The following is a 22182-nucleotide window of genomic DNA, read 5'->3' as shown; positions in this document are numbered from 1 at the left end:
TGTAATTTTTTTTTTTTTTGCGGTACACGAGCCTCTCACTGTTGTGGCCTCTCCCATTGCGGAGCACAGGCTCCGGACGCGCAGGCTCAGCGGCCATGGCTCACGGGCCTAGCCGCTCCGTGGCATGTGGGATCTTCCCGGACCGGGCACGAACCCGCGTCTCCTGCATTGGCAGGCGGACTCTCAACCACTGCGCCACCAGGGAAGCCCCAGGCCTCTGTAATTTTAAAAGCAGCCTGGTGATGCTGATGCCAGCTAAAGTTAGAGAAACACTGGCTTGGGGGAGGGAGGGATGGTCAAGGTTGCTTGTCTTCTGTCATTAGCGGAGTGTCTCTTAGACTCTCTGTTGGGGTTTGGGGCAGCCTGATGGTGGTTGGAAGCAGAGGCTCTGTAGTTCCAATGCTTTTTTTCAATGCCATCTCTATCACCTACCAGCTCTGAGACCTAGAGTCCATTACTTTTCATTTCTGAACCTCCATTTGTTCATCTGTAAAATCAATCACTAATACTAGCTTCCTTGGAGGGAAATTACCGTGATTAAGTGAGCCAGTGCATGTAAAGTACTTGACAGTGGGCCTAGAACATACTCAGCACCTAATAAATGTTAGCTCAGATTACGATGATTATCATCAGGCTATAGTCTTACTTTATGTTTGACTAAGAAAATATTCCCCCTCTGGAGCCTGCAGAGTCCAAAGGAGAGGCCCATATGTGAGGGTAATGCAAAGTCTCCCTGGCCCCAGAGGGAGTCCATTTGATGCTGGAGTGCCAGTACTTCAGCAGCCTGGGATGAGTTGTACAGCCTTGGTGGGGTGGGAATGGATTCTTGGGCTTTATTTTACATGGATCTTGTTAACTGGCAGCTGGGATTATCGCTCTGATTAATTCTTTTAGTTCAGTTAATTCATCCTGGACCCTCTCCCAGACAGGCCCAGGGAGAGGTTGAGAATTCAGCTCATGTACTTAACATGTGTGTCTTCCTTGCTGAAAAATAACTGGGAATCCATCAGAGCTTTATATAATACCTCTCTCGGAGCCATCAAAGCTGCAGCATGTGTCTTTTCTCAGGTTGCCTCTGCAGATCCTGGGCGCTCTGGACACACCTGTTTGTTTTGGCAGATGACATGTTTATCCACAGGGATTCCTGTTGTCACACAGACTGTAAGGTGTAATGTGGTTCTTATCTTAATTATGTATGGTTGCCATGTGTGAGTGAGAACCGCATAGTTGATGTGGCCCTTAAAAAATGATGCCGTGGAAAGCTCATGGCAGGAAAAAAGTTCAAGGTAGATCATTAAATAAAAAAGAGCATATTCCAGCCTCTCATCTCTGGCATTATCACTATGTGAAACACGTATTGTAGCATTAGGCATTATGTAATCCCACCTCGTTAAAAGAAAAAATATGTGTCTGTTTCTACATATAGAAAAACAACTGGTCTTCTACACACCAGAATATATCTAGGATATTTGTATGCTATTCTGTACTTTTCAGTTGGAGAGGAATGCATAGTTATTATGTATTGCCTAATTTTTACATGATAAAAACAAAACTCTCCAACCATACACTTCATTTACTATCTCAAACCCATTTTGCAATGAGTCATGGCATAAAAATAAGTAAATATATCATTTTCTTCTTTCTCATGAGCAGTGGTGTAAGCAGTCTGTATGTGGGCTTCCTCAGATACCGGGGAACCATAGACTAAAGGGAGAGTGTCCCTCCTGAAAAGTAAGTTCTCAGGGAAGAAACAGGGCCATGTTGTGAGTAGCAGAGTGTCTGCTTAACTGTGACCATTCAGTTCCCTGTCCAGCCGTTAATTAGAGGTGCGTTCCTACGCCGTGGTTTTTGAAATGCTGTTTCAGGAGAGGCTCCCCACTGTACCTCCATGTCTCATCCCTGTGAATCCCTTCCGTCCTGGGCCAGCCACAATGACTTCCCCATTCTCTCGTGCACTCCATTTTCATTGACATTCTTTCCCTTTGCAAAGCAGAGGGTTATTATGGGCACCATGGGGAGAGAATGTCAGTCAGTCCACAGGGGACCAAAATCAGTGGTGGTTTTGCTGAAGACAACCTGCCAGAAGTTGTGATATCATGTCCTGCATCTAGGGTCCAAACAACATTGACCACATTTTTCACTTATCACCTCCCTGTTTAGTCCATCATTGCCCCGACTACATTTTAAGATTATTTTTTAAAACATTGCCCAACCTATTTTCAAATATGCTGCCCAAACTACTTCTTAAGATTATTTTTATCGTAGGGACTGAGGCTGGGTCAGCATGAAATCAGACCAGCTCAGATTTTAGTGGGGCTTGGCACGCCACTCTTATCAGGAGCAAAAGCTACAGAGGAGAAAAATTGCTTTAGAAAGTCTGATTCCAAGCTTCCTGTGTACTTGGGTGTTTCCCAGAGATGATAAACTCAGAAATTGCTGTGCACTCATTTTTTATTGCAAAATTCATTAAGCTGCTATGCTATTATCATTGTCTTGTCAAGATGATACATTACAGGCTTCACTGCAAAACTTTAACAAGCAGGAGAAAGTACACCTCTCGCTCCACCATAGCCCGGGAAAGCCTCTGGGCGTTTTGCTTTTGCAAAACGTTTTGCTTTTAATATTTTTGGTGTAACGCCCTGGGTCTCTGCAGAATCTCCATCTGTCTTGCGATTCCCTTTTCTTCCTGTTTGATCATGTGGAGAGTGAGTTCCCTCCTTTGGGCTCTGTGAGGCGTCAGGAGCTGCTGTTAAAGATCAGTCGCCTTCCCTCTTTCTGACAGCTAGTCTGAGACCTCATGGAAAGCTGAGATATCAGCCTCTATGATGACAGACTTCTGTGCGTGGTGAGAAACCTCCCTCAAAGTGGCGACGAAGGTCTGTGTTTCCTATTTACCCTCCAGCTCTGAGTATTCAGTGGGCCAGACGTGTTCAGGCCTGCTGAGCCAGGCGGATTTGGCTGGGCTCTGCATGTGCATTCCTGGCCTCGCCTCTGAGTTCTGTGATCAAGAGACCCTGCGTCTTGTATGTGGCACGCTTGTCATCAGAGCGAGCGGGAATCACTTGGTAAATATGGAAAGTGAAGGAGCTTAGCTCCCAGATTTCCATGGCAACCCTCAGAACAAGTACAATATCACCAAAATTATTCTGTGGTTGCTTTTTTTAGTTGCAGTGATTTGGTTGCATACTCATGTTTTTCCGCTCCTGATTTGTACAAAAAACACAGACTCTGCCCACTGTAACTAGTACTTTGGTTTCAAGGACATTAGTGGTCCCTGCCCGAAGCACCTGAAAAATTCAATCACACAAAACTGCCTCCTGTGTGCTAACAGAATACATTCTGATGGTTTGTGTTGCCTTATTTATGCTTATTATGTATGCCATGACTGTTGTGGACCTTTAATCTCTACTGTGCATGGCCTGGGCACCAGGAATGTATGAGCTGACACTAACTCACCAGTCATCGTCATGGATGCTTGATGTAGTCTGTGAGGGCACACGTGGCCCTGCCCTTCAGTAGTGTGCGTTTTTAAGGACCAAGTCCACATCCAGTTTGTCACTCCTTGGAGAGCACATGTTCATGAAAACATCCAACATGTTACCCATGCATGTTTACAATTGTTTGGGCTTTTATTTTATCATTTCTTTGTTTCTGGGCTCTTGTTTTCTGTGACTAATATGAAGAGAGATTCTTGTGGACAAACATGCCTGAGGAAAGCAAGCATTCTCACTGCCTTCAACTGGTTCCAGAAGACTCTTGCATTGGGGGCATTCTTTCTGTTTTGGCCATTTGATCTTGTCGATTTGACTCATAGCTGGTTGTTGTTTTCCTTTTTCAGCCCACTAGCTCGTAATTTTTTTTTCCTCAGCAATGTAATTGCCATCGGTCCTTCTTATACCTTCTGATGCAGATGCCAGAGCTGGTTTGAATCATCAGTGACTCAAAGAAGTCCAGCTCTGTATTTGAATGATTTGGTTCATTAAAAAAAAAAAAAAAAATCTTTTAGGCTGCCTGTTCTCATTCTATTTTTCTGTCAGGAGCAAGTATTCATTTGCCCACCTGACAAAAGTCCTCCTGTTTTGAGTGACATTACTGAATCATTTTCTCTTTATTTCTTAATTGATTGCAGATGCTTTAGAATTTGTTGTAGTATAGTTTGCCTTAACCACTAAACATTTGATTTGCTATTGATTTTACTCCCCACTCCTTCTCTGGAATAATCACCTTCCTGCTCACCATCAGGAAGGATCGTCAGCATTTCAGCTTAGACATCTGTCTGCTTAGAAGCTCTCAGTCTCATTATGTGAGGTCTCCTGTCAAAGAAAACTGTAGTGATCTTGTAGTCAGAGAGTGCCAGGTTTCCAGATTTCCTTATCATATGGCCCATTGAGGGAGATCAGTAAAGAGTGTGCATCTTAGGATGCATATTTGGCTATCTTGTCTGCAAAACTATGAAATATTATGATTAATTTTTTGGCATTTTCTCTTTGGACAAAAAACTCCTTTCCCTGATATTTTGTTTTTGTTGTTGTTTTGTTGTAGGTTACACCATATGTGACAGGTCCTAGATATCTAAATATAAGTCAAAATATAATCTCAAAAAGAATTTATTTTTTTAAAAAAGAATTCTGTGTCCTCCAGTAAATGAATACCAGAAATCCTCAGGCTCAGTTTGGGTGTAGCCATCTGTTTTATTCTATTGACTTTGCCAGTCCAGGGAGAGTCGAGTCCTCATTATCCACCCATATCCTCGTTCTGTTGTGGGTTTACTATACACTACTATACTATATACTATATATACTATATATATACTATACTATATATATACTATATATACTATATATATACTATATATATACTATACTATATATATACTATATATACTATATACTATACTATATACACTACTATACATAAAATAGATAATTGACAGGGGCCCACTGTATAGCACAGGGAACTCTACTTAATATTCTGTAATAACCTACATGGGAAAAGAATCTGAAAAAGAATAGATATAGGTATATGTATAACTGACTCACTTTGCTGTGCACCCGAAACTAACACAACATTGTAAATCAACTATACCCCAATATAAAATTTTTAAAAAGTAAACAAGAAAAGAAAAGAAACAAACAAATATCATGTTCCACATGCTACAGCCTTCCTCATTAGCTCATGGAGAGACCCAGTCTATAATACTGTAACGGGAGATATGTTCTTAAAACTTTTACCTAAGTCCATTTTTTAGAATCAGATCTTTTTATGAGCATTAGGATTCTGATAAAATATTTTATAAAGCAAAGCATCTTTATATAACGTTTTTTTAAATTGTGATTTCAAAGTGTTGTCTGTCACATGCCCAATCTTAGGTTGCTTATAGTCTACTGAGAAAGGTAGACATATGAACAAGTGAATATGTGCAAGTTAATCAATACTCTAGTATACATCTGATTAAAATACCAACGAATTAGTGTCAGAGTCTGCTGTCTGGGGGCAGGGTTTGGTACCCAGGAGGAGCTCAATAAATATTTATTGAAAAAATGAAAATCGAAGAAGGTTTCATTTCAGATACTCTGTTTTTCTAATGCATAGTAAGGCAGGAAAAAAAAAGTCCTGATAATATTTTAGAAAAGCTAATATTCTTTTAGTATGACATTATTTTTAATTCATAGAATTATAACCCTCTCATGGACAAGTAAGTGTAATCACAGAGAAATATGAGCTTTAGTTATACTCTCCTATTTCCTATGAATTCAGATTATTATGTCCTGCAAACTTGGCCTCAAACCAGAGTTAATAAAACTCTTCTTCATCTCTCCTCCCATATGAAGCAGAATACGTCTCCACTGAGCCCCAAAGAAGTGTCATCTTTACTCCCCTTGGAATGAAGGTAGTGTTGGGCTCCTCACGCTTTTTCAGGAGTCTTGATAATGAGTATTTTGTGCAAAGGAAAATTTTACTTATACTGATTCATACTGATAAATGGCATGTCCATTCCCTCAGTGATCCTCTAATTATGTAATTTAGAGTTGTTTTTTTTCCTGGTAGCAAGTACCCATTTGCAGGCCCTGTTAGTCCTCCTACATCTTGGCTCAATGTAACTCTTTTGATTTCTCTTTCTTTGTTGTTTCTCTTTGGAACTCAAGCTTTTGAAATATGAATAGTTCTAAACCTCAGGAATCAATAATCTACTTTTTTCAAAATCTAATTAGAGTTCAGGAATCTCCCATAAGCCTCATGGGGTTTTTAAGTGTTCTGTAGGACTTCAAACATGGCATTGAGAATTTGCCAAGATACTAGGTGGTATTGGTGTATACATGTGTGTTTGTGTGTTTCTGTATGTGTGTACCTAATGTGAAGATTACTCTAACATCATTTCATAAGCATATTTTTACATACATGAGTAATGCAAGGGAAGAGTATTTTTTATCATGACCTCACCCCTTTTATTGCCTTAAGAGAGCTGAGTTCACTTGTTGACCTCTAAACTACCATATCAGCGAGCCTAGTCTTCTTCTTAGAGATATGGTATACCTCTGGCTCATTTCAGAAAGGTCCAGTGAGGATTAACCCAGACATGACATTTCTTGATACAGAAACTTATTGCCCAAAACATCAGTTGATTCCAACATGGTGTATCTGTAAGGAATGTGGAACAAGAATGACATTGTATGTCTCATGTTTAGCTGCAGCAGCGGTGCCCATACCATTTGGCTAAATCATCCCCAAAGTGTTTTCTTCAGTGCATGGTTCCAAGTTTTTAAAGATGTGAAGAAACAGAAAGTTCTTTTCTTTGAGCAAGGTTCTGAAGTTTACAAAACGCATTCTTGCATGTGATCCCACTTGATCCTCATGACAGCTCCCCGAGCTGTGTAAGGCCTTTCTCATGCTCCCCATTTTATAGCTGCATTAACCAAGAGACAGAGAGTCAAGGAATATTCCCTGACTCCATACAGCCAGTCAGGGGTAGGAACTCAGGTTTTCTCCCTTCTGACTTGGTAATATTCTCCAAGCACTAATGTGACGGCTTGGAACATGGACTCAGTTTTGTATATGCAGACTACTCTGTAGTCCTTACAGATCTATTGATCAAAGAACTAACTGGAAGCTCCACATCAAATACTTGGAGCTAGAAGCAACCCAGAAGAGTCTATCTGGGGAGTGGTCAGGGGTTTAGACTGCAGAGCCATAAGGAAGTGGATGTCCAAATAGTAGATATTTTATGGCATGGTACTATAGGGTCAAAGGTAGGACATGGCTTAGGCAAGTGAGACCATGCTGGGGGCAGGAGTTTTAGAATAAAGGGTGAATGTAACCAAACCAAGAGGATATGATTGATTTCAAGGGGGCTTTGAAGGCTCTCTCTGTTCTGACCATCTGCCAGTCCAAAGAAGACACAATTCATGGTGCAGTGGTGGGGCCACTCTTAGGAAAAGACTGGTCATATGAAAGGGGAGATGTTTCCTGTCTGTCAAGGGAGATGTGTCCTGTCAAGCGGAGGACGGAGTTTTGCTCTAAAGTTTCAAGTCACCTGTTACTCTTGGGCTCTTCCTTTCCCACTTGTAATTCTTATCCTTTCCTATGTCCTTTTCGTAGCTTCATTGGCACCAGAGAGCTCCATCTAATCTCTTTATTTGTAAACTTTTGTATAGGTAGGAGCAGACTCTCCCTATGGAATAATATTAATATGGAGTTTGTGGCTTTTCCTTCCCCCAGAGGAACAGAGAAACAGCCTCATCGACTCCAGTTTGGAATCTGTCGTCTCATCAAACGCAAACAGCATCCTTAATTCTAGCAGCAGCTTACAGCCCAACATGAACTCCAGTGACCCAGACCTGGATGTGCTCAAACCCACCCGGCCCAACTCACTGTAAGTATGACGTCTGGCTGCTGGCCACAGGGCGCCCTTGGTCAGCCATTCTGCCCAGAATGTGCTGTCTGGCCCCATCTGACTTTGAGTATTGTCCCATGAACCTGATTTAAACCTTCTCCCTCGACTTGGAAGCTTGGCTAAGTTTGTTTTGGATTTTTTAAGCATCATCATCTCAAAGGGGAATCATTATTCTTAACATACTGCTTCTTGGCCTTGGTGATGTTTGATTTACCATCCTGCTGAGATGGCTTTGGTGATGACTCATTGCCTGTGCTGGCTGCTGGGCATGAAAAGCAATTTCTTTTAGTTTTACAAACATCCGGGCACTGTAGTAGCTCAGTAGATTTGTAGCTAAGTCTGCTTCACTCATTTGTGTTGTCACAGTTTCCCTTCTCCCTGACTGTGTTGAGTATGTTCCGTGCTATCTCTGTGTCCACTTCCAGAGAAAATAGCTCCCAGGTGCTCTTTGAGTCTTCAACTCCTCAAACCTTAGCATGACCGTGATCACAGAGCAAATTCTCTAAAGGAGAAGAACCTCTGTTGCTTCATTCTTGGGTGTTGAGCACCCTACAGCTGAGACAGGCAGTTTTGAGGCTGGTTGTCCAACCCTCCGTGGAAACTAGATCTACTCTGCTTGGGCCAGAAAGTTCTCTTTTGTGGTTACATCCCACATTACTTAGCCTGCTTCTTTAGACCACCCCATAAATCTTCTCCACTAGAGCCTTTGCATAAAGAATATGAGGGCATGACAAAACAGCTGGACTCTCCAGCCACAGTTGTATAAGACTCAGGAAGAACAGAGTTGACTTTGCTTTTCTCTGGTGAAAATAGTTTGAGGTTCAGCCACAAATTGCCTTCAGGACAGTTGTTTCTCTTGGTGAGGCCCCAGGATGTCAGAACCTTTTCCTGCCCCTCTCCTTGCTGTGGTTGCATGATCACGCTCCGCCATTCTATCTTGCTAACATGGTTACAGATCTGCAAAATGGGTCTAACAATTTTTGCCTTAGAAGGGACTAAGGGATATTAAGGTTTGGAAGGAAAAATGACTCTAAAATGGATATGAGGCACTTAGAAAATGCAGCAACAGTGTAAGATGGAATTGTACATTGAGAAAATCAGGTCTCTTTTTAATTGTTGGCAGCTTTAAGTCCTACCTTGATATTCAAAAAATGTAATTACCTGTTATCAGGTAGATGATGTGTTGGTTTTTTTTACCAAGAACTAGCCTCAAATGCTCAAAATAATTTAACTTGTTCAGCTTGTGGGCAGTGAGTCCTTTCTGGTTCTCCACGGCCAGACTTGCCTGTGGAGCCTCCCTTCCTTGATGGATGGCTCTCTCGGGTACTCCTAGAGCCGTTTTCCTGGCAGTTGCTGAAGTTATTTGTTGCTCAGAATGAGCAAGGTTGAATTTCTAGCCCAGGTTGCTTAACACTCCCTGATTTTAGCCGGCGGCATGAACTAGTGGTCTTTAATCTTTGTTTTCAGCTGCTGGGGGCTGGGAGCCCCCCAAGTCACCACTGAGTACGGTGTGTCCAAAGAGGCTGCTTTGGCAGCTATGTGGAAATGGGGGGTTAGGTCTTTTAAACAGGTCATGGAGGAGGGGGCTTGGGATTTTTTTTTTTTTTCAGTTATCTAGATGTGATTTGTTTTACATGAAACACTGGGGGCCACTTTGCCTGCTTCACGCCATCCACCAGACACATCCCTACCTGGTGTATGTTTGGGGGGGCTTTCCCAAGGAAGGGAGGATGAGGCCAGGAACAGTCCACTTGTTTGCCTCTGGTGGAGGATGGGAGGTAGGAATGTGGGTGTGTTTCTCGCAAGACTATTGTCTTCCAAGCCGAGTGAATAGCTAACTGATACCTAGAAGTCTTGAGCTCCAGGAGGGCTGCTCTTGAGGTGGAAGCAGTGCTGACACCAGCGTTTGCCACGGACCTGATGAGGGCCGTGCCAGCAGCCCTACACACTCTGCAGCTGGTTCTCCACCCATTTCTGAAACCCAGGGCCAGGAGATGTTGTTGCCCAGTTTGTGCCTGCCAGATTTTTTCTGCCTGGGATTGGCCTGGCCTGGGATTGGACCACCGACAGATGGATGAGAGGTCATCCCAGCAAATGGAAGCCACAATACTTCCCTGAGTCAGTGAATTCTGAGGCACCCTCTGCCATGGTGCTTGGACTCAGTTGCAACCAGCCGAGACCAGTTGGGTCTCAGCCTCAGTCCTGGACCCTTTCATTCCTTCCATCATTGTTCACTTGGAGGTGCACAGAGCTCCTTGAATGGGGACACTTAATGACGCAGATGAAAACACAAGACCGAGTCGAGGGGTGGGGGATTACCGTTACCTTGACTGTAAATTAGGCACAACGTGGGGAAACCAGTCACCAGAAAACTGTCCGTTCTTTTTATTTCATTCATTTGTTTTTCATTGTTTTCATAATGACTGGAATGATCCTTCTGACCACATAACAATCATAATGAAAGAAACTTGTTTGTGACTCAGCATCCCTTGGTACTTTGGAGGCCACATTTTGCTGTCTCCTTTGTAAATCATTTCTAATTCTCCAAGGAGATGAGGATCCTCTTGTTTATGTGGACATAATGCTAAATCAGGCATCAGAATCAGAGATGCCACCATTTCAGGCTTGCCAGGGCAAGGCTGCAGGGATCCTATCTTTGGCAGGTCCTCAGCTGGACCTCTTGAGGTAGCTGTCTCTCCTAAAGATCAAAGGACACTTGGTGAGCCGAGACCAAAGTTTAGCTCATCTAAAATGATCAGCAAATATTGCTGACCTGGTTTATGCTCAGACCTCTGCTGAGCTACCTGGGGTAAAGGAGAAAAAGAGGACTCCTGGCCTCCCCGGGAGTTTACACTCTGGCTGAGGAGGAAAGATGGTGGTAAATGGCAGTGCTAAATGGGGCTTAGAGCTCATAAGTGCATTTAGAGTTCAACAACTCTTAACTGGGTACACAAACCAGTCAGTGTTGGGAAAAGTGGTGTAGATGAAATGTGAGGTGGGCACCAGGTAAGATGATATGGGTGGATGAAGAGCATTTCAGGTAAGGGGATGAGAGAGGCAGAGATAATCCAGGATGGAGAAAAACAGTCTACAGACGTGTATGTTGGGGGAGGGGGAACTTAATTCTTCCCCCACCACAACCACCAAACAAACAAACAAAAAAAGATTGAACCAACCATTAAGATCAGGTCACTTCACACAAAAGTCCAGATTTCATGCTGGAAGCACTAGACATACACACACACACACACACACACACACACACACACACACACACACACACACACAATAATGAATTTAGACACGACCTTACAGCATTCACAAAAATTAACTCAAGATGGACCCTAGACCTAAATGTAAAATGCAAAACTATAAAATTTCTAGAAGACAACATAGGAGAAAATCTAGGTGTCTTTGGGTTTGGCAATGACTGTTTAAGGACAACACCAAAAGCATAATCCATGAAATAAAAAATTGGTAAGTTGGACTTCATTTAGGCTAAAGGCTTCTGCTCTGGGAACGACATTATTAAGAGAATGAAAAGCCAAGCCACAGACTAGGAGAAAGTATTTGCAAAACACGTTATCTGACAAAGGACCAGTATACTAAATATATAAAGAACTCTTAAAATTCAACAGTAAGTAAACAACCACCCGGTTAAAAGCTGAGCAGCTGAGCTGGTGGCGCAGTGGTTGGGAGTCCGCCTGCCAATGCAGGGGACACGGGTTCGTGCCCCGGTCTGGGTGGATCCCACATGCCGCGGAGCGGCTGGGCCCGTGAGCCATGGCTGCTGAGCCTGCGCGTCCGGAGCCTGTGCTCCGCAACGGGAGAGGCCACAATAGTGAGAGGCCTGCGTACCGCAAAAACAAACAAACAAACAAAAAAACGATCAAGTGATCACACTCTTAGGTGTTTATACAAATGAGTTGAAAGCTTAGGCCCACGAAATCCTGCCCACAAATGTACATAGCAGCTTTATTCATAATTGCCAAAAGTTGGAAGCAACCAAGTTGTTCTTCAGCAAGTGAATGGATAATCAAACTGTGGCACGTCCAGACAATGGAATATTATTTGGTGATATAAAGAAATGAGCTATCAAGTCATGAAAAGACATGGATGAACAATAAATGCATACTGCTAAGAGAAAAAAGCCACTCTGAAAAGACTACAGTATGGTATGATACCAACTATATGACATTCTGGAAAAGGCAAAACTATAGAATCAGTAGAAAGATTACTGGGCAGGAAGGACACAGAGCATTTTTAGGACAGTGATACTCTTCTGTATGATATCCTAATAGTAGATATTACTAAATGCATAATACAAGACATTATGAATTTGTCAAAACCCATAAAACTCATAGAAAAGAAAGAGTGAATCCTAATGTAAACTGTGGACTTTAGTTAATAGTTAATAATAATAGCAATAATAATAATGTATCAGTATTGGTTCATCAGTGGCAATAAACGTACCACACTAATGAAAGGTGTTAATAATAGGGGAAACTTAGGGAAAGGGGAGAGTTATATGAAAACTCTAAGTTATTTTGAGCAATTTTTCTGTAAACCTAAAACTGCTCTAAAAAGTAGTCTATTAGTAATTTTTTTTAAATCTAGATTTCCAGCTTTTTCTGAAAAGTTAAAAGATTTGGCCACACTAAATTCATATGTTGCTTGGTAACAGATGATACTCTTTAGTCACTCTCTTCTTACGAGCCCACTTCACTCTTTTCTGTCTCCAAGGCCTGTGATAAATTAAATACGGCCAAAGAATCTTTGCAGCCCCTCCCATTAAGAGGTGGAGTCCTTGAATCTAGGCCGGCCTTTACCCTCTGACTTGATTTGATCATTATATGACTTCCAAGCCCAGGCCGCAAGGCCTTGCAGCCTCCCATCTCCTCTTGGAACCCAGCCACCACGTAAAAAGTACAGCCTAGCCTCCTTGAGGATGAAGCACTGTTAGAGAGAGGAAGCCCGCTGTCCCAGCCAAGCCCAGTGCCCAGGCCACCAGTCAGCTAATGCAGCCACATGAGTGAGTCCAGGAAAGACCAACAGAAAAGCTGCCCAATTACCCCCACAGATTCATGAAAAATAATACATTGTGGTTGTTTTAAGCCACTGAATTTAGGCCAGTTTTTTCAGCAATAGTTAACACAAGTCAGAGTCATGGGCAACTTCCTTGGGATGGCACTGGGCTGCCTGGGTCAGGTATGGAAGACTCTCACTGTAGCATAGTGGCATGTGGAGATTAGCCTTTCCATTTTCAGAATCTTCTTTGAAAGAAAATGACTCATAAATGAGATTCTCAGAAGTTCAGAAACAAAACAAAACCCATAGCTGATGGCTGAGGCATGGAAAGCAGGAAGCCCTAGGTTTTAATCCTGGCACCAACATCGACTGGCTGGTGCTCTTCCTTGGCCCTGAACATGCCCCTGAACGTGCCCAGTGCCCGCTCCCGGTGGTGGAAGGAGTGGGGCTGACCTGTCTCTAAGAACAGAGGTCATTCACTGGGTGCTTACAAAGGACTGCAGAAATAAGTCACTCTCTCCTCTCCCAGTGACCAACAGAGATGGCCTCTTGCCACCGCTTTTCTGGGAGATAGTGATTTTTAAGGAGGAAGTAAACAAATGCTGAGAACGAAGTCAGGGAACATCCCACTAGGGACTTAAGATACTGCAGTAATTCCCCCAAATTAAAACCGACTAGGGGAATGCTTTTTTCAAACCGCTGGGGTAGGGATGGAGGGGCTTGTTAGGATTGAAAGAAGGCCAGGAGAGCAGGGGATGATTCCAGCAATGGAGGAACCCAGCCTTGGAGTTCTCTCTGCCTAAGTGGTCCCCACCCCTAAAAAATAACTCACTGCCCAGTAGCCCCATCAATAAAGCTAATTTTCCTCATCCTTTCCACTTAACACACACACACATGCATTTCCAAGTTATTTCTGGTTACCTAAAAGATGTGTGCATGCCAGACGCCTTCAAATTCTGCCAGAGTCAACCATCCTCCCTGGTTTTAGTGGCCAGTGAGAGGCGGCAAGAGAACAGTGCCTGGAATTCAGAGGATAAACAAGGCCTGCTTCCAGGCAGAGTTGTTTCTCTGAAGCCCTGTTGGCTCCTGCTGCATTTGATTCAGCGGCTCTCATCTGAAACCTGGGGAAAGCTTGCCTGGAGAGAGATCTCTAAAATTTTACTTCTGTTTTGCTTATTCAGTCAAAATTCACTCAACAAATATTGTTGAACACTGACTGTGGGCCAGGTGTTATTCTGAGTGCTGAAGATAGAGTGATAGAAAGATTAGAGTTTCTGTTCTCATTGATTTTATATTCTAGGAAGGTAACATCAGTATCAAATATCAAATGTTGAGAAGTTCTGTGGAGAAAACCAACATAGAATGAAGGAGGTACAGATTTGGAGGGGAAGGAGGCAAGTTACTTTAGGACTTTGTGCCTCCGTTTCTTCATCTGTAAAATGGGTCATCATACCCTCCACAAAAATGTGTTGTGACAGTTAAATGAGATCACCTTTTGTCATATCATTTACATGTACGGCACTGTGAATGGCAGTTACCGGTAATGACTCAGAGGCCCTGTTCCACACCATCTTTTCTCTCCCTCTATTCCGTCAACCCTGGTGTGTATTTTTTGGGTGCAGAGAGATGTCCCAGGCTGTTCTGCTCATCTCTCCGCACAGGCTTCCTATCTTGGTAGCCTGGAGCTCTCTGTCAGGTCAGTCTTTGAGTATCAGTGAAAAGGAGGGGACTTCTACTGTAGAGTCAGGTGCTGCCCCACCTTAGACCTAGACTAGCTGGGGTAGGCAAGCCTGTTCCTGAGACATGTGAGAACCTCCACATCCCATGGGGTACCTGATAAGCTGCATGCCTAGCTGTTATTTATTGGGACCAAATGAATCACTAAAGGAGTAAGAGGCATTAGCTTATAACTAATGGCATATTTTTTAAAGTAATTTTACCATCTAAGTGCTATTTTATGCCAAAAGAGTTACACCCAAACAGGCAGCTATGATTTTGCTCCAGTGATCTTTATTTTGTCATTCTTTGGGATGCAGGGATTTGAAAGAGGACATTTTCCTCTGTGGTTGAGTCAGTTTGCTGTGGGAAGAGGATCCTTCCTGTTAGATTGAGGATACTGTTTCTCACCTACCTCCAAGCAGAAAAGGTCTCTTCAGACAGTTTTGCCTGAAAATTCGGTGGCATTCCCCACCTTGAAAAATAGCTCAAAAGCATAGTGATTTTCACAAGGAGTCATTTGCCTTTTCTTATTACTCCTCACCACCCCCACGGTGGCTCCAGCCTGCTTGGTCGTGGTTGTCTCTTGGACAAGCCCAGAACCTTCCCTCTTACGTCTCAGGCTCCTGGGGCCACCATGGCCACAGCTCTTCCAAGTACCAGGCCAGCTTCCCTTGACATTTTCAGAGATTCGTCACTGACATGACCCACATTCTTGTTTCCTGAGAGGCCTCCTGTCAGCTTTTCCCATTCCCCAGCCAAGATATTCTGGGCCAGTCAGGAGCCCAGCTGGCTTCCCTCGGTTGAGGGTGGAGATTCCTGCCTGGTGACCCATCCGATTTTTATTGGATAAATGTGTTTGGTTATTAGCGGTTCTTCTTTTTTCCACAGAAAATCGATCGAGGCAGGCCTCACACTTCATGACCCAGCAGGATTTCTTTCCCAAGCACCAGGGCTGTCCGTGGGCTTGGATCTCTCCAGCCTGTCAGCAGAGGGGGTATGGGAGGAGGCGGGGACTGGACATCATTCCAGTGCTCAGCCAGCATCCCCGTTTTCCAGCAGAGTGGAAGTCACAAATGGAACAGTGTTTTCCTTCACACAGATTATTTTCTTCTCTCCTTTATGAGCTAAAATCATATAAAGGGTCTGCATTTTCTTCTGTAAACTAATTAATCTTACCAAATAATCTTAAACAGTTCCCCCCCATTTGCCATGACATGAAATAGATGCTGAAGCCTTGGGGTTTAATTAAACATATGAACGAACGAATTTCATTCTGGATTTAGCTGCATTTTATATGTGTAAGTAGGTGTTAGGCATTTTAAATCTCCAGTTTTTGGTAGTGTCTTTAGGGAAGGAAATAGGCTTAAGATTTTGCATGGTTTTCAGCACTATTATGCCTGTAAGTGGACTTGGAAGGAACTCTGAAAGGCCGTTTTTCTCCCTTTGGGTTAGATCTGGGATTGTTTGTCTCCCTCCCTGTGTATATAATTTGGAGGAATCTTATTGGTTGATCCAGATCCTAAATTGGGTAAATTAAAATCATATTAGAGTTCAAGTACTGCTTTTTAAAACTTTTTAGTCAGTCTGGAAAGCAGATGCTTCCTTAGCTAGGAACACATTTCTAGTTGGAAACAGCCTTGGGGTCTTATTTTTAATGCCTTCTCTGCATTAAGAATATAGAAAACCATGTACTGTAGTCTGCTTTGGTCTCTGCATGCTGCTCTTTCAGGGCAGAGTGTTAGCTCAGCACAGTGTTTGCCAGAGTGTGGCCCTGTGACCAACATCATTGGTGTCACCTGGGAGCTTGTTAGAAATGCATGTTCTCAGGCCCCACCCAGACTTATTGGGTCAACAACTCTGGAGGAGGAGCCCAGCAATCTGTGTTTTAACAAGCCCTGCAGGTCATTCTGACACATGATCAAGTCTGAGAACCATGGTGTGTCATCGCTGGCACTTTGATTGTCCCTGCAGTGATAACAGTACTGGAGCTTAAGAGCACCCTGCCCTTGGCCCTCAGGGGAACCCAATTAGCTCACCAGTGCTATACTTGTACAGCTCACCAAGGAAGCCAGCCAGCTGCTTTGCAAATGCTTGCCTTTTGGTCATAAATCAAGAGAGGGTGAGTACATCAATTAATCAAGCCAATAGATATTTTTATTGAGCACGTACTATGTGTGTAACATGAGAAAGTCAAGACCCTTGCATTGACAGAAGAAGAGATCTCAGGGTATGTGATACTGAAAGTGGTGGGTCAGCATCAGCATGTACAAAAGACGTGAGACTTCTGGGTCAGCATTCCCCAAACTGAGGCAGGAATGGGAGACAGGTGGAAAGAATGGAGTTGGACAAAGTTCAACCGATTCTTGACAAGAGGACTTCTGTGCCTTTAATATGTCCGTTGTGAATCTCCCAAGGGGCATGTCTTATGCTGCATTTCCTAAATGTATTTGACCACAGAAGATGGTTTTACAGTGCTTCTCTTCAGCCTCTTAACACAGGATCCCACAGTTTAGGAACTGCTATTCTAAAATACTCTATTTTTGAGGGGGAAAATGCATTTCTTATAATGGATGGTATTATTATGGCAGAGATCCTTCAAAAGAATAGTGATTTCATTCATAATAGATATATGGCCACAAATAGCTATCTGAAGACTGGAATGGGCTATGTCATAACATAATGGGTTATATCACGTACAAAGCATCAGTGAGCCTTGGGGTCCGGTGTAGGGAAAAACCCATGTGGCCTGGGCAGTGAAACCTTAGCTCTGCTATATCCTGTGTAAACTTGGGCAAGTTATTTGCCCTCTCTGAGTTAAACCTCTTCTTTGAAATGGTAATAATAATAATACCTACCTTCAAGGTTTTTGTGAGGATCAGGTGAACTATCCCTGCATAACACTTAGTAAATGGCTTAGTACATAGTAAGTGGTCAATAAAAATTGGTTGCTACTATAATTCTTTTTATTACCTTATCATCATTGGCTCTTAGACTGCCCCCACCATGACCAGTGAACAAGCCCCTAGTGTTGATTCCTTTCAGTTGTAGCAGTAGATAGACAGTCAGTGTTTATTTTTGTTTATTTATTTGGTCCTGGTGTGACACAAAGCAACCAGATTAAAAACATTGAGATAATAATTTTAAAATAAAAGAACTAATACTAAATCAATGACAAATAATCAAATACACGGAAATCAGTAGAAGCACTCCTTTTACAAGTCAGGCTTCAAGCTCTTTGCTCAGAGTCATCAGGTTTAGGTGTTTACTCTCGAGAGTCTTGTCAAGCATCTACCCTATTGTTTCTCCATTGGGTGGAGCCAGTTGGAACTATACTAATTAGACTGTAACGTAATTACAATCCTGAGTTCTCACTGAGGGATAATTTAGCCTCAGGAATTGCTTTCCAGCCTGCAACTCTATATAAATGTGACTGGCATTATGGCAAAAAGTCATTTCTGGAAAAAAAATCATCCTGAAATGCTGCATCTTAGTCATCCACTGCCTTTGTTCTAGCTGGTTCTCTTCCAGTGCCTATCAGCTTCCTTCTGAAGGAAGCGGTGAGGTTCTCCCTAAGCCATTGCTTCAGTATTTCTTCCAGTACTCCTAACACACTGAAGAGGTGATGGGGCTGTTCCTTGGCTGTTGTCAAAAATGCTCAGAAAAAGGGATAAAATAGCTGCTTTAAGGTAACCTTATTACCGCTTGTTGCCCTTTTTGAAGAAGCCATGTTCTCAGAGGGAACCAAGACAGTATTGTCCACAAAGAAATAAAGGCAAAATACCCATCCAGGGTTGACATATTAGACTCCTAAGAGGAAACATCAGTACAATGAAAATAGCATAACTCAAGGAGAATTTATTTACAAAGAGGTGGGAGCAAGAGAATCACAAGACTTAGAACACTACCAGGGCTAGTAGCTGCCAACTAATTACGATCCTTAGGCCAAAGGGACATGAGTAGAAAGTGGTTACCAGAACCCAGAAGGGGAGAGAGTTCTATCAAGTGGGCACCTGGAAAGGACCTTTGGTCAAGCCAAGGGTCAAGCCAAGTGGAGGTGACCTCTCAGAAAGGGAGACAAGGGAATAAATACCTTGGCTCTCTCCTTCCTCCTGCTCATCTCCTGCCAGAGCTCCCCATTGGTGAACCCAACAGGAAACCCTGTTGATGAAATCCATGCTGGTTAGCTCCCAGAGAGGAGGGTGGATGGAGAGTGGATGCTGTCCAGCACAGAGGTATAGTGTGGCGCCATGTATAAAAGCCAAAGAGTGGGGCCAGAATGGATAACCATCAGTAAAGGGCTGCCTAAATAGATCGTAATGTAGACTGCTACCCAGTACAGCAGAGGAATTCTGTATGTGCAGGTATGGAGCGTGAAGGGAAAGAGCATGGTTGTAGGGTAGTGTGCAGCTGTGGTTCTCAGCCCAAGCTGCACATTAGCAGCACCCAGGGAGCCTAAAATGAGAAATTCCAATGTGCAGGCCCCTTCCCTGGAGCCTCAGAGTTCATTGATCTGGGGTGGGATCTGAGGTTTGGTATGTTTCTTAAACTTCCTAGGTAATTTGATATGCAGCTACTTTTCAAAACCGTTAGTGTGCATTGTGTGATCCTACTTACATATAAGAATCCAGGAGTATATACACAGACAGATGTGTGTACCTGTTTGTAATATTTCTGGAAAGATACAGGAGAATGAATCAGTGTGGCTTTCTCTAATGAAGGCAGATCAGACAGTGGCTTGTGCTGGAAGGGATACTGATTTTTCAATACTACCCTTTTATTGTTTTGCAATTTTTTTTACAAGCACATGCATGGATTTTTCCGTTTTGAAAACTCAGTTAAAATAGATTTACTCATTTTTGAAATTGCCGTTCTTTTATTTATTCTCTTAAATTTGTGGAGTACATCTTTGTGAGAAACAATTCTCTTTTTTAACCTTTAACATTTGTTGTATCCTCAGTAACTAATGATCTGAGTGAGATGCCTGCTATTTGATTGAAGAATAAGGGTCCTACAGAAAGGTGATGCTTTTGGTATGTTTTAAATGAAATTAATGCTATTCGAATCATCCATTCAGTGGCCAGGTGACTCCTCCACTCCAAGCTGGTCTGTCCAGGACTCCAGGTCAGTTTAGCAAATGGTAACTCTTGTAGGACAGCAGAGGAAATTTGTCTCAGGGAGCTAAGTAGAGTGGATCCAGTTAGACCTCTACGTCTGGACTGATTTCAGATTTCTTATTAAATTAGGAAGCCCTAACTTAGGAAACAAGAAAGTCAGCTAGCTACTCATGAACTCCTCTCCCATCCTCTCAGCCAACATTGTGAAATTTAAGTAGTTCAATTTTCTTGAGCTATATATAGTTCTTTTCACCTGATCTTCATCTGTCATTCTCCATCTGCCATCTACCCAATTTCCTTTAAAAGCCCCATTTTAAAGCAGAAAATATAATGGAAAAACCTTAACTCCTGACCTTTATGGAGGTATGCTAGAGTTACTCCATAATAATTAGCAGTTGCTCTGGTAACCTCAGACACATGGCCTAAATCACCTGTGTTTGTCACTGTCCATTCCCCACTTTCTGGATAGTAGGATCACATGCTTCCTGCTAATGAAAAAGGAACAATGTAGTAATTTTATCATTCTTTTAAGCTTCTATTATAAGAGTAGAGGAAGCGATAACTGTTTGTGATTAGACACACTAAAAATAGGTGTTTTGTTTGGTTTTTTGGTGACTAAAGCAGTGACATAGGAGAGAAATCATCTTGGGTTTTGACCAAGTTGGAAAGCCCTGTTCAGTCTATTTTGTTCACCACTGTACTCAAAGCCTTAGACGATTTAAACAGGTAAAATAGGCAGATTAGAATTTAAGGATAGCGGCACCCAGGAAGGAATGGGAGAAGGAAATTGCCAAGGCTGTCATCGTATCAAGTCAGACAGCACTGAGAGGGATGATTAAAGCCCACTAACTTCAGCATTTAGACTTGAAGAATACTGCTTGCAAGTTGGGAAATCCGAAGCTGAAGCACAGGAGAGATTTCTGATCTTCCAATAAGTGTGTTGGCTTCAACTCTGTCTTGGAAGAAGCCTACACCCTCACCTCCCCTAGTTTCCATACACCGTACCTTACAGCACAGACATGGTAGTAGGAGCGCCATGTAGCTCCCTGCTTCCTCTGGGGGAGAAACAGCCCCCCACCCCCTCACACACACACATCCTCTTTCCCATTCTTCTCTTGACCCTTTGTGTGAAAGTGGAATTAGAGGAAATATGCCCTGAGTCATCCTGTGGGGGTACTTATGATGTGCAATTGTCACAGTGAAAATAAACTGGCAGAAGATCAAGAATTAAGAAGTGGAGTCATGGGACTCCCGGACACACTAATCCAGTAGAGACAAGGTCCACGTGTTAGTGACCGACAGAGCCAAGGTGATCATCACAGACAGCAGTTAGACCCAGCACTGTCCCAAGTGAAGGCTGCAATTTAAATAATTATTAGCAGAGGAACACCACTGACTGCTTTTGCTCGAGCTTCTACCCTTTCTTAAATCTCAGGGACAGAGACTTCACTCTGCTTTATGTGTCCTCTTGGAGTATGGCACCACCAGTTGAATATTTGCCAGTGTAGCCTACCTGCGCCTGGAGACCCCACCAACATCAGCCTCCAGAATCAGCCAGATCTGATGGACAGTCCCTTCCTAGGCAGCCAGCAAACACATAATAAATACCTTCTGTTTAAGGCACCGTTCCAGGCACTAGGAAAGAGACTGAACAATACTTTCCCCTCAAATCTCTGATAGTCCACATGGGGGAAATCAGATCTATGGACATGAGGGGAACATTGCTGCCAATGAGAGACAGATTTTAAGTTGTGAGTGGTCTGGTCATTCATTCAAAAATATTTGTGGTTGAATGAAGTGCCTTTGCAATTTACGTTGTATAGGCAGGGTTTCCAATAATCTCTTCTAGATCTGCTTTAAGTTTGTAACTTCCTTGTCTGCCTTGGTCCAGTTTACTGAGAGCTGGGGAGGAGGAGTTCTGGTTTTGTGACCCAACCTTTTTATTCTGTTACCTGGGAGACTTTCTACCTCTCAGACTCTGCCTATTTTCAAGCATTGGGCTTATGAAAGAAAATGGTATCCTTCCCAATTGTTTTGTTTTGTTTTTTTCCACTATGGATCTAACATTTTAGATGCCTCAGAATTTAAAATTTGGAGCATAAGAATGATGTAGAGAGAAAAAAAATATTGAAAGAAATGAAAAGTCAGAATTTGATCATTTGAATCTGTTAACACTTTAAAATTTTTTTCCACACCTAACAAGAGGATTTCTCATTAGGACAATTGTACTTTTCTTCTTCCCCCAAAACTAACAGTTTACTAATACTTGTTCAAAAACCTGTAACAATTTCTTGTGTAAAGCCCTACACCAAATATACTGTTAAATTGAAATTTAATTCATACTTTGAAGGATTGTTTTCTGATCTTATGTGGAAAAGGAAAGTTCTTGAGAATTAGTAGTTCTTTAAACTCTGAATCAGAGTAACCAGG

General features: G+C 42.7%; 1 protein-coding gene across 3 annotated transcripts in view; it reads left to right on the top strand.

Moving 5' to 3' along the window:
- The window catches only part of ARHGAP26 (Rho GTPase activating protein 26), a 490933-nt gene that overhangs the window by 407697 nt on the left and 61054 nt on the right, over nt 1-22182 (top strand). For all 3 annotated transcript variants that reach the window (XR_014294215.1, XM_082622793.1, XM_082622792.1), the window contains exon 20: nt 7717-7870. Coding sequence is in view for 2 of the 3 variants with exons in the window: in XM_082622793.1 (XP_082478919.1) it covers nt 7717-7870 (154 nt within the window). In the remaining variant the exon portion in view is untranslated. The remainder of the gene's footprint in view (nt 1-7716; nt 7871-22182) is intronic.

The sequence above is a fragment of the Mesoplodon mirus genome, assembly GCF_964341445.2.
Source record: "Mesoplodon mirus genome assembly, chromosome: 5".
In the NCBI taxonomy this organism is placed as follows: domain Eukaryota; kingdom Metazoa; phylum Chordata; class Mammalia; order Artiodactyla; family Ziphiidae; genus Mesoplodon; species Mesoplodon mirus.
This window is presented reverse-complemented; position numbering and strand designations above follow the sequence as displayed.